The 12,961-nt window shown below is 39.7% G+C and overlaps 1 protein-coding gene across 1 annotated transcript; it reads left to right on the top strand.

Annotated features, from left to right (window-relative positions):
- Positions 1–871: 871 nt before the first annotated feature.
- LNP1 (leukemia NUP98 fusion partner 1) lies at positions 872–9,457 on the top strand. The gene is made up of 3 exons (XM_065740760.1): positions 872–1,021; positions 7,060–7,305; positions 9,278–9,457. The coding sequence occupies exons 1-3, from the start codon at positions 872–874 to the stop codon at positions 9,455–9,457; spliced, it is 576 nt and encodes a 191-aa protein (XP_065596832.1).
- The last annotated feature ends 3,504 nt before the right edge of the window (positions 9,458–12,961 follow it).

The following is a 12,961-nucleotide window of genomic DNA, read 5'->3' as shown; positions in this document are numbered from 1 at the left end:
AATGGATGAGTGCAGTCTAGGCACTTGGTCTCAGGAGTATGAAACAGTCCCCTGCCCTGTTCTGTTTTAGAGTGTAGACACAGTCAATACAGCCAATGCCCAGGGCTTGGTTAGGAGGATCAAGATCAGGCTCTTCCTACTCAGTGTGCAGTGAGGTGAAGCCAGGCCCACCATAAACCTGATACAGCAGATGAAATGACTTTGTTGAAGAGCAGATGATGGAAGCTCATGCATCATGCCATGACCCAAAAATGAACAAGCAGTTTCCTCAGGAAAGCCTTCTCCCTGGAGAGATCGTGTTTCCTGAACACCAAAAAGAAGAGCAGAGACAATAGAGATCAGGACAGAGGGCAACATGGGGAGGGCTATTTATTCTTCCTTTCACAAAGTCAGTTAGGCCTCTGCAAGGAGATGTGCCAGTTTCTGACCACTGTCAATATGTCAATTCCTCTTCTCAAAATCACAAGCCTGCTTTTGGTTAGAGTACATGCCTCCCAGGCATGTTACTGTGGGCAGTTCTCCATTGGGACTGACAGATGGTGCACTCAATTGCAATGTATACGGAGTAGAGAACACATTTCCCTTCCTATCAGTTCCCTGCGGCATTGTCATATTGAACACCTCTGCAATGGAAAGATTAAAAGAAACCTTGTTGAAAATGGATGAGAAAGAATTGACTTTATGTTTAGACAGTGTCTAGGGCTGCAATGGGTTGGGCTTTGGGGGATAGAATGCAGAAAGAGTGGTTGAAACTGCAACTCCTCTTCCTCTTGTTGACAGAACAGTGAGAGGCTATTGGCTGAGTGGGAGTCTTCAATATTGCTTTTTCTTGTCTGGCTGGGAGACTGCTGCAAGTTTGGAGTGTCTGTACATGGAATATGAAGAGGATGATGATATTTCCTTTGCAAGATGGATGAGCAGTTTCTGGGGCCACAGCTTGATTGATGAGAATGAGAAAGAGGGTAGAGGCCACAAGAAACGTCAAATCAGATCCCTTAGTGAAAGGAGAGCCTCCCTTCCGGTAAGAGCTGTGTGCAGTTCTCTGTGAGCATGTGTGTGTGGCTTATGTGTAATCTTAAGTGTGGATATCCCAGAAGTTAATCCTAGAGATCCCTTGGGATGAGAATGCCTCATTTACCATGTCAGCTAGATTCAGTTCCTACTGGCAGTGATCAGTTGCTTCTTGAACTCAGCTCCCTGCCAGAAGCCTCAGAGGTCTTTGGAATACAAGAAGATGAGCAAACTTCAAGATGAGGAAAGATGAGACCAAAAAAGGGAAGAAAGCTGTAATAACTGCTAGAGTCCTAACTTTGTATTATGACTTTCTATCTGGTAAGCATGACCTGACAAAAACACTTCAGAAATCTGTCGGGCAAAAACTTGTCTTCAAGGGAAACTTGTTCTCACATGTAAAACTGCATAAGCTTACGTATATTTATTCGGTTTTGACTTAATTCTACAACCATTTTTCTCAAGAAAACTAAATCTCTGGGATTTAGCTGCTTGCTGCCGTAACTTTGAGTTTAATCTAGAGGATATGATCCCTCCTTGTTTAAAGTTCTGAACCTGAAAATTAGGACCCAGTGCATAACAAAGCTTATGTTATGAGGTAAGTTTTTACTGGAGAAGCAGCTTCTTTTTTCTTAAACTATCAGAACAGTGGAGAAAGGGACAGAGCTCTCATGCAGAAGCAGTTTTTTAAGGTAGCTGACAACTAACCAGTTACCAAAATACAGATAAAAGTAGGTATTCCCAGTCCTTATAAAAGGTGTAGGTGCCTCAAACCTGTCTCTTCTTTTTTTCCAGATGCATCAGCTGGCTTCTCAAAGTAATTACGTTTACTTATGAATAATTTTTTCACTTATATCCCTTAATCATAATGTCTGGAACAAAGCCAATACTATTACATTGTGGGAAAAAAAATAATTTACTCTTTCCAAACTTTTTTTGCTGTCACGTGCTACTTTTCACCTTGGAAATCATTTTCCACTGTATTTGCCATGTTCTAAGCAGTGGGAATTTTCTTTTATACAGAATCATGAAATAGAATGATGTAATCATTAGGGCTGGAAAAGAGCACCAATCCAACCGTCCATTTACTTGTCACCACCACGTCCACTAACCCACATCCCACAGTGTCACATCTACACATTCCTTGAACACCTCCAGGGAAAATGTTTTATTTTCTCAAAAAATATGGTTAAGAGGAGCAAAACAGAACAAATCTACCTCCTCACTCTTTTAGAATGCAAACAGGTTGGAAAGGTAATCATAATCCATTGGTTTAAACAGAACAGCTATATTTACTAATTATAGTTACGTTTCACTTTGGTCACAGATGTAAAACCAGACTCTGAGCTCTGACTCTGGATTCCACCAGAATGCCTAACCAAAATATATTTATTAATTTTAACATACTTTAATTTTGTTCTTCAGAGAATATTCATGCATGATTTCTTTACACCTGGCACAGACAGAAGCATAAGAATGTACTTGCATTCCGTTCAGCAAGTTGCTGAATTTAATTTGAAGCATGTTCTTACTTTGTTTGATCAAAATATATTTGAATGCTTTTGCTAATGATAATCAGCACTAGAACTTTAATGAAGTTATCTTAGAGAGAGAAGACTGTGACTTTCTCTATGACTGTTCACTCAGTTAAAGAAACCCTGTATACTTAAGAATGTCTGGCTTTCACATTAGTGCTCCACACAATTTTTTCTTGGCTCAGCTACATTATATAGAACATACAAATCAATCTCAGTGCCAGAAAATGTGGGAATGAAAAAGGATGATTTTTTTGAGGTTTCTTATAACAAATTTTGGTAAGTTTTGAAAATAAGCTATTTTAATATAAATCTCTAATCAGTTCATAGTAAAGACTTCTGGAATATGTTGTGTTAAATCAAATCTAGAAATTATTCAGCAGGGGACTAATTCTAGTTCCTTAGAAATATCTTCAGAAAGTGCTTCTCCTTGTTCAGGGCCACAGCTTGCTACTGCACCTGGATGTGCACTGTAGACAATTGTTACAAAGGATAACTACTGAGATAATCAAAACACTTATCAGTGCTAGTTAAATAACATCTTAATTTTGTCCAAATAATGCTATTAATTAAGAGGAATAATAACTGAGATCAGACTGTGTCTCTTCTGTAAGTTAATACTTCCACCACGGATCACACGGTACTCTTGTACTCTTTTTTCTGTGCTGACATCATAAATGGGGGTAACCATGACTGTCCTGGTTACAGTCAAGACATAGAATCACGGAACCATTAAGATTAAAGTGACCGCTAACATCATCTAGTCCTACTGTCAACCCATCCCCATGCCCTCTTATTCAGCAGGTCCTGACTGATGCAACAGTTTGCAAAAGTCTCTTGTTCAGATAAACTTGTGTTGTCCAAACAGCACTGCCAACACACTTTTTCTCAACCCCAGGGCTGATATACAGTGTATCAGCAATAGTGCAGCTCTATTACTGCACTATCTAATAGTGCAGCCACATGAACTGCATCTGCACCAACAGCATTTTGGTATTGCACAGCACAAAGCTAGCACTATGGCACAAAAGGTGCCATTTCATCTCTCACTGGATCACTGGCAGAGCATGTAACTGGACTCAGGAAACCTCATGACGAGACAGGATAAAACAGTAACTCCAGACTTCTCCATTAAAACACGTACCTCCACTCCCCGGAAAAGCGTCATGTTTGGATAAGTTGCCATGGGCCTGAATGAATGTGGAAACAGCCTGAGGAGAACTAAGTCATCTGCTTTCAACTGCTTTAATTAACTTGCTGCACACTGCAAATTTTAGATACAATAACTGATTCTCTTTTTGAAGCTGATGACTTTGCTTGATGGCATTCTAGTTGTCCTTCCTCATTTCAGCTCAGAACAGTTTCTTACTTCCCAGGCATTTTGCTGTGGGGAACACATTGCAGGCAGAGGAGCACTGGTTAGTTTTACAACCCTATATATATGAGCACTTTGAAGTAGACATTGCTGCTCATGACAGAAAAGCAGATAAGAAACAGCCAAGGGTGAGAGTAGAACTTCTAACTACAATTGAAGGTAATGACATTTATTCTAAACTAAAATCAGACTAAACATCTATTGCAATATCATTACTACAGATCAGAGGAAGCTTAGGCTGAAACATTTTTAAGGAATTCATGCTTGGCTATAAGCTTTTTGGAAGGAAAGAATGCTCTGGGACAGAACTGGAATGTCAGATTTTCCAAAATATTCCTAGAAAACTGGGGTCATTATGTAAACTTGAGCAAACAACAAATGCAATACTGACACTCTGAAGATTGTCTTATTGACTGCTGTGAGTTCTCAGATCAAGGCCAAAAGATGGAAGGAATTATCTTGTCTCCAACAGAAAATGAGAAAGAGAATAGGCAAATGATATTGGCGCAAAGTTCTTAAGGGTTTTTTTCTGTTTGTTTGTTTCTGTGCTTTTTCTGTGTTAGCAAACAATCTGCTGTCTATTATGTAAACAGACACTAAGCATGACTGTCATTAGACAGAGAAAAATGGGATACTGAAGGGAGTGAGGAACAGAAATTAAGTGCAGGCTTGGTGCTCCTGGCTTCCCCAGGGTTAGCAAAAATTCCCTATTTTGATATCAGAGAACAGTTATCATTCTTTCTTCCCACGTTTTTTCCCTTTTTTCACCTCCTTTCCACTTCTCCTCCAGTTTAAGAACTACTCAAGGGCAGGTCCTAGAAGACAGAGACAAGGGAAGTTTGCTAAGGAGGCACCACATGTAGATGCGAGGCAGCTGCTGGGGCAAGGATGGGAGCAGACACTGAAGCAGTGCTTGGAGGCCTTTGTCAAGGGAAGGCAGCAGCAATGGGTGGAAAAGAGAGCATGGATACAGAGAGAATCTCTGTTTCCAGCAGCTGCTGAGACACCAGGAAGCATAAATTAAAGATGTCTCAGGCCTGCTCTTATTTACAACGGTATCAGGCAAACAATTTGGTACCAAATCTGTGTATTAAACACATCTATTAAACCTAAGAAAAAGTAAGAAAGCCACATGGATCTTATCTAAACTCTGCCAGAATTTATCTAAAATAAATGACTACTGTTTTGTACTAGTAATAAGCCATGAAATGTTCATTCTTTGCTGTTGTATTAAGGTCTTTGTCCTCTGTCAGGTTGCGTTCATAGAACAGTAACATGCTAGTGTGCATGTGCACTGTGAGAGGAGGCACAGCCACTGTAATGTGATTACATGATCATAGAATCATAGAATGATTTGGGTTGGAAGAGACCTTTAAGACTGTCTAGTTCCAACCCCCTGCTATAGGCAGGGACACCTCCCTCCACCTCAGGTTGCTCAAAGCCCCATCCAGTCTGGCCTTGAATGCTTCCAGGAAGTGGCATTCGCAAACTCACTGGGCAACCTGCTCCAGTGTCTCATCATCCTCACAGTAAAGAATTTCTTCCTAATATCTACCCTCTTCCAGTTTAAAGCCATTTTCCCTTGTCATATGTGTAGCTGTACCTACCCTAAGTACACTGGACAAATCTGTACTTCAGAGGAAGGCCTGTCTCTTTTCTGAACGACAGTGTCTATGTTAGTATGTGAACTACAGTCTTTTTGTTAAGGGTTTCACTATAATTTCACTATAATTTTGTCTGTGAAGGAAAAATAAAAAGCAACATCTTTGTAATATAAAACGTTTACAGATATTGTAAAATGAGAATGATGAATACCATCCTCTACTTCATCTGTTCTCCTAAAGTTTTTTTTTTTTAAACCCTGTAAGAACAAATATCAGTGATTTTTAGTGTGAAACCATGTGTGTTTCCAGGAACAATATACACTGATAGCATTAAAATGATAGAGAAGATGTTCATCTTGACATGGCATGTATACTCCTGTCCCTCAAGCACAAACTGATTGCTTTGATGCTTTTCCAAATAACAATACGATATGACCTTACAGGAATCACAGCCATATTGATTAGTGTTGTAACAGTATGCCTCAAAGTAAAAATAGCATAGTAGGAATCATTACCTCTACTCTCAGCAGCAGTCCATCATACTAGTTGCTAGAGTAAGTTTATGTCTGGAAAGGAAATTGAACTTGCGCCATATGAGCTGAAGACCCTTTGGTGATAAGTATGTCTAGAAGGTATAAGACCTATGTAAAAAAATAAATACATAAAAAATAAACAACTAAGAGAAAAAAAAAAAGGAAGCATAAATTAACAAATGGCAGGATGGATATATAGTCCTTCAGTTATTGCCAACAGCTGTGTCTGGGAACTTGTAATGAGGGAGGCAAATCTGCCTATATGGAATTGAGGTATTTTGCTGGAAGATGCAACAGAAGTAATTTCCTGGTGATTTAGCACTTCTCATCACCATTGTGAAAAGCCTGTTTCTATCTTTTCCAACATTAATGACTCTATGCATCTATCATTTCTTTGTTAGGGGTGTGTCCCTTTGTGCCTTGAAAATGATCTCTCGTGAGGTCAGGATGAATAGGACCAAGAAACTACTGAAAAAACTGGAGCTAGACAGTAGCGCATCTTGTCTGCATACAGGCCAGGCAGCAGATGTAACAAGACTGAGCTAAGAATGGTCTCTGTCACACTCAGATGACCTCAAATCTCTAGTAAGACCAGGAAAACCTGTGGATCAAACCCAGTGTCTGGCTCATCTGGCCACAAAAGGGCTGGGTCCCTGCTGTTGGAGAGCTCTGCCTAGAACCCATCCTCAGAGGGTACACCTGGGGGTTTGGGGTTATGCAGTGTTCCAGTTCTTTTCAATGACAATGGGCACACTTCAAATTTCAAATGCATATTTGGGTGCCAAAACTTATTCAAAAATGGGAATGAATAAAATCTGCTGCTGCCCCAAGGAAGCAAACTCTTTGATAGCATGATTCTTCTGCACAAATAAGGAGAGCTACAGAAGTCTGGGCAAGGTTATTTGTTCTGCACCATTGCTTGGAGAGTACTCTGCAGTAGAGAGAATCCTGTGTCCTCTCCTTTAGTATTCAGTATTCAGCAAAGACCTCTTCTTTTGCAGGCCAGGCTTTCCTCCCTCCATACAACAAGACTTCATGCCTCTGCCAAAGGCTCATCTTCAGGTCATCTCAAGGGCTCCAAGGAATTTCAAGAAGACCAAGATGTCAAATGCCACTGCCACAGGAAGGCAAGCAGAACACCTTCAGCAGACAGCTCAGGACCAGAGACAAGATCAAACTCCATGCAGGAATTTGCGGAGTCCTTTGAGAAGCAATTGCATTTCAAGAGTAAACGCTCAGTTTCTTTGGTAGGTAACAACAGCAATCCAAATAAAATTTGGAAATCAATCATCAATCAATCAATCAATCAATCAGCCCAGCTTTATCCCTATAGTCCTTCTATCTTTGCTGGGAGAGGAGCAGAAATAAGCTTGAATTAGAGTTTCATAAGTGATGTGTTCCTTACTGTAGTTCAAGAAATGTTAAACTAGTCATGTTAGTATAAGCATTTTAGATGGAGTGTCTCCATCTAGACTTGTTCCAAAGTGTGTGTCTTCAAAATGAGACAATGCACTCCCTGTGGCAACATTTTCAGAGGTTTCTACAGCTTTGCCAGTTCAACATAACAATATAAAAACAGATCTGCTTCACTTGTGCTGTGATAGCCAGATCTCTTTCTCACTGCTGTTGACCTGATTTAACCACATGCTGTGTTATCTGTAACACTCCCAGGCATCACGGTGTTTTGGAGATTTCTCTTTATCCCTTGTGACTTTAGTGTCACTGCACATCTGCAGCAGCAGCCATTGCTGTATTTTCACTGTAAGGGTACAAAGCCAGCATGGATTCTTTTCCTACTTCATTCTTCTCTCTGTCATTCTCTCCTGAATCATGATTCAGCATGGTTTACATTGAAGAAGTAGCCAATAATGACCTTTAAATGTGACAATTCAACACAATTATTAATAAGGTACATACTGTCTGCTGTATCACACAATGGAGGGAAGGGTATTGAACAGTAAGTCCCTTTTAAGTATTGGAAGAACACTGTCAAATTCAGTCAACCAATTGAAAAGCTGTGCTTGAATAATGCTTGATATTAGCCTCAAATAACAGCAATGGGAAGTCTCATTTATTTTATAGTTTAACACTGATAGTTCCATATGGAGAAGTACTCTTAATCTCTCTGTGCTGACCTTCCATTTAGCAGTAAGAGTGAAAACAATAAAAGTCGCTTTTCAGTTAATAGCATAATTACATGATCAGTCCCAGAGATACAGTCCTTGAATACTCAGTCATCTAGGAATATGAAGAGCTATGGTGGTGACAACTCCATTATTCAGTTTTTAAGATTTTATGTGAATTCTGTATTCTTTTTGTCCCCTTTAGGAACTACTCAGAATTTATTTCATTTGGAATTTCCCACTGCCTCATTTGCCAACCTTCACAAGTAGTTGATGGTTTATTTATCATTTAGCAATGTCTAATGCTAGAAAATCTGTGAGTGTGTCAATTGTGTGATAGATATAATGAATATAATACACTAAATTTGACTTTGATTTCATTTTAAAAACATGGATTCTGGTACTTGTCTGTGATTTACAGGAAGGTGTGCTGAGCTACACTTTGACCTATTTTTCAACTAGGACAAACTGTGGTCATTCCTCAGTCACCCTGGAAGTCTATAAAATGTTAAGGACTTTAGAACCTTGAAGAATTGAGTGATAGCTATTAGAGATCTGAAAGGAAATTTGGGTGTGGGCTTAAACTACAAAAAGAATGATGAAACATCCTTTTTTATAAATTTTTTTGTATTTGGAACCCTACGGGTATCATTCAAGCCAGCTCTTACACGAGGTAATTCCATGTCATCTCCTAACCTGCAGATTGCTTTTCTCTAAATGTTTCAGCACTTGTTTTCAGAGAAGTCTTTGTAGCTATCAGTGAGCAACTTTCAGATTTTTAAAGATAGATGATGTGAAAAAAGAAAAACATGGAGTCTGGGCCAAAATTTCAGAGCATTCTTTTTTCCCTCATGTCTCTTCTCCCAAGCTTGCCCTCCAGGCAGAAAATCCTCCTATCACTATAATCAAAAGTGTGTTGTCCCTTGCTGAGTATTAGAGTAACTGGCTGGGACCATGAGTTTGAGCCCCTCATGTTAAAACTGATCTGGCTGAGGTGGGTAAATTGAATATATATTACTACTGAAATACATTTATCAGATTTTGTTGATCATGTAAAAGTCACTTAATTCTCTTCTACTTTTCTCCTGCCTTTTAGCAACCTGAAGGCATGAAGGAGAGAAGAGAAAGACTGCATCTGAGAAAGAACAAGTCACACAAGAGAATGCAAGAGAAATCAGAGCCAGGGAGAGCACAGAAAGACGAACACTCAGAAGCTATGTCTGCAAAACAGAAGGAACAGTGTTCATCTCAAGGAAGCACTGAGAAAGGATATTAATGCACAGGCAGCTAGAATGTCTTGGGCTAATGAATTTTAACACTATCTCTGACGAACAGAGGGAGCATTCTTGTTTTGAGCATTTTTGTTTTTAGGAGAGGCTTGTTAGCTAGAGGAAAGCCAGAACTGTAAAATAAAACTAACATTCAACTGCATAATTTTTACTACATTCCTGTCTTTTCTTTTTCCCCTAGGAGGTGATCCTGCTCAGATCTGTGGGGCAATGAACCACACCTTTAGATGGTTTCAGACAGATTTAGCATTGCAGAAGGACAATAGTGGATGTGTTCATTTAAGAGGAGAACATCTATGTATTTCAGAGCTGTGCAAAATCATTCAAAGCCTTATGTTTCTGTTTTAATTGCAAGCAGAAAGTTTGTGAAAGAAAATGTACACATCAACTGTCATCCATTACTTGGCCCTGACACTGACTTAAGAGTTGGCTTAGAAACAGGGATCTCTTCTCTTTGACAATCTCCCATCTTCAAATTTGTGGAGGTGATAGAAAAAAAGGCCTCACACTCTCCTCCACACATTGCTGTTGTCTTCCCTATGCTTTCTTCACTGTCACTGCAGTACAACTCTTGTTTATCAGAAGTCCCTCTTTTCTCTCCCATGTCCTAAGTCCCATTTCCCAAGTCATACCACTAGTTTTTCTGCCACCTTTAGTTTCTGTTGTGGCCCTTCCTCCCTCTATTTTCTATTTTGTAGCCATGACTCATAGCTGTAAGACTCTTCTGTTTCATCTCTAGTTCTGCCTCATCAAAATTTGAGCCTTGCTCAAACCTCCCTGGTAAAAACAGAGATGATCAGCCTCTTGCACCGCTATATAATCTCTTCAAGAGGCTGATTAAACTTGCCACAGTGATGGATCCTTTTCATTTTTTTCCTTTTTGCATGAACTAAGACCAATCAAAGGAATTGGGAAGTGGCTCTGCCAGTGATAAGCAGGGAAGATCTGCTAAACTCAGCTGTAAATCTTACAGTCTATAAGCAAGATTTCCTTCCATGCAGTGGAATAAAATTTCCACATGCTCATAAACACACCTTTTTGACATGTGAATCTTCCCTTCAGAGAAAATCCCTGCACTTGGCAATAACTTTTCCAGGCCTACTACGAAGAAAGCCTGGTTTGGTAATAAAGGATAGTGAAAACTGATGAATTTATGAGTCTGCGGGGGATTCTTCCTGGGATTTTCTGTAATTAACAAAGGTTTTATTATTTTACTTTAGAGCCTTAATTTTCGATGTTCAACATTTTAAGAGCTTAGAGCATCCTCAAAACTTTGTAACACTACTTCATTTTGGGATTGGTTTTGTTTTATGTAGGACTTTGTGAGTATATAAGAAAGTGGCTGAACCCTTGCTAATGCTTGTAGACTGTTTCTTGCCTGGCAACATATATTATAAACTAATAAATTTGACTGAAAAAATATTTGTTCTTATGCATTGTTCCTATCCTCCTCAGTACAGATTGGATTTTCATTAAATTCTTCCATCAGGCAAAACTTTCATGCAGATAACTGTCCTCTTATAATCCTAATTTGAAGACTGCATTACAGTAGACCTGGATAGAATCATAGAATGACTTGGGTTGGAAGGGACCTTAATGCCCATCCAGTTCTAACCCCCTGCCTTGGGCAGTGTTGCCACCTAGTAGGAGATATCAGGTAGATAGCAGCCTGTTCTCACATCTCATGAGAGCTGAATATCATGGCTGCACTAGTTTTGCCTGGATTTTGGAGGATCAATATTCTTCTCCTGTTTTGCAGCTAGGTTAACTCAGCAGGCAACATCCAGAATTTTTGAAAAAAGCTTGTATTCATGAGATTCTGATCAGCAACAGATGTGAAATTAATGCACTGGCTGTACATCACACTTGAAGGAAACACCAAAGAGATCTGAAACAGAAAGGCATGAGTACCTGGCTCTTACTTACTCTTTACTACCTCCAAGAATGCACAGGCAAGCCCCATTGCCCCCACAGCAGCCAAGCAGGTCTGCCTCTCTCTTCATCTGCTCTCTGCAAGCATCTCCTGTAATTATCACTGAATTCCATCTCTCAAATGAGAGAGTTTGTCAGAGTGTTTGTCTTTTTTTTTTTTTTGCCAGCCATCAGCCCTTCTTTCAGTCGTTTTCTGTTGTGCCACATAACAGCACTTTCCAATGTTGTCCCATGTAGCTCATTCAAGCAGCATTACTTATAAAGAGTTAAACTTGTGTAGTGGAATAACATAATTCTCCACAGATATCAACAATTATTCCGTATCTAATCAGGCATTTGGGAAGGAAGGTAATCATTCAAAGAGTGCTCTGATGAGGATAGCATGGCTGATATTTCTGTTTTGACAGAAAATGGAGCTGGGATGTATAACTAATCAGATGGACACTAGAGGGTTTTCATTTTCACATGCTTTTTTGTTCTTTCCAAGATTGGGATAGCTACAAGTTGGCTCAGAATCTAAACCTTGGATACTAAGATCAGTTAGCAGGCAGCAAAGACAAAGGGATCAAAAAAGGTCTCTTCCAAAATATTCAGTAACAGGTAACATTGAAAACATATACTAGTTTTAGAACAGAGTGGAATAGTAGGCAGCAGAAGCAGGCTGCTCACTTCCTCTGCAGACTGTCATTGAAAACTGACCTGGCTCAGAGACCCATCAAGCACATTTTGAACTTGCTACAGTTCAAGGAGAGACAATGCTCGGGTAAACAACATCTCTTTGTGGATTCTTCCCACTGCTGCCCCCTAACTGGTAAGTGCTCCTGTGGGAAGTTAGGGCTTGAGTATGTACAAACATTTCAGCTGCAAGATCCAGTTACAGCACAATATTTTCTAAGAGGGGTAAGAAGAGATCTTCTAGTGTGATTACCTGTTCTTCTAGGTGGGCATTTTCAAGGCAAAAACCCTGTCTCTTAGCACGCTCACTGTAGACATGAAAAAACAAAACTAAATACAGGCATAATCAAACCCGATGATCAGAATTATTGACAAAGGAATGATTCATAATCACAAGACCTTGTACTTTTACAGCCACCTGCCAAAGCTATTGAAAAAAGAGCAGGTCTTGAACTATGTTCAGAAGGATCTAGTCCTGGAGACCAGAGAGAAGAACCGAAATCACGCAAACTTCATAGACACTTCCCTGCCTACTGTGCCAGAGGTTTTGATAGCTGTGCATAAGCAAATCCTGTAATATACTTCCTCATCACAGCAAACATTGTTTGTAGGGGAATGATTTTCATTTACTCTGTTGTTTTATGTTGGATTGACATAATATTACTATTTCTTTTACTGTGCGGGTAACGAGACACTGAAACAGGTTGCTCAGTTAGGTTGAGCGTACCCCCACCCTGGAGGCATTCAAGCCAGTCAGGTTGGGTTACTCAGCAACTTATTTACTCAGCAAAAAGTAATTCTGAGCTGAAGCCATTCAAGACAGATGAAAATTTATCTTTGAAAGTTTGCATCCATGTGTTATTTGCCATGATCACTGGAGAACT

Source organism: Cyrtonyx montezumae, unplaced genomic scaffold (assembly GCF_038088225.1).
Source record: "Cyrtonyx montezumae isolate F1298 unplaced genomic scaffold, pur_monq_1.0 scaffold_3, whole genome shotgun sequence".
Taxonomy (NCBI): Eukaryota; Metazoa; Chordata; class Aves; order Galliformes; family Odontophoridae; genus Cyrtonyx; species Cyrtonyx montezumae.
This window is presented reverse-complemented; position numbering and strand designations above follow the sequence as displayed.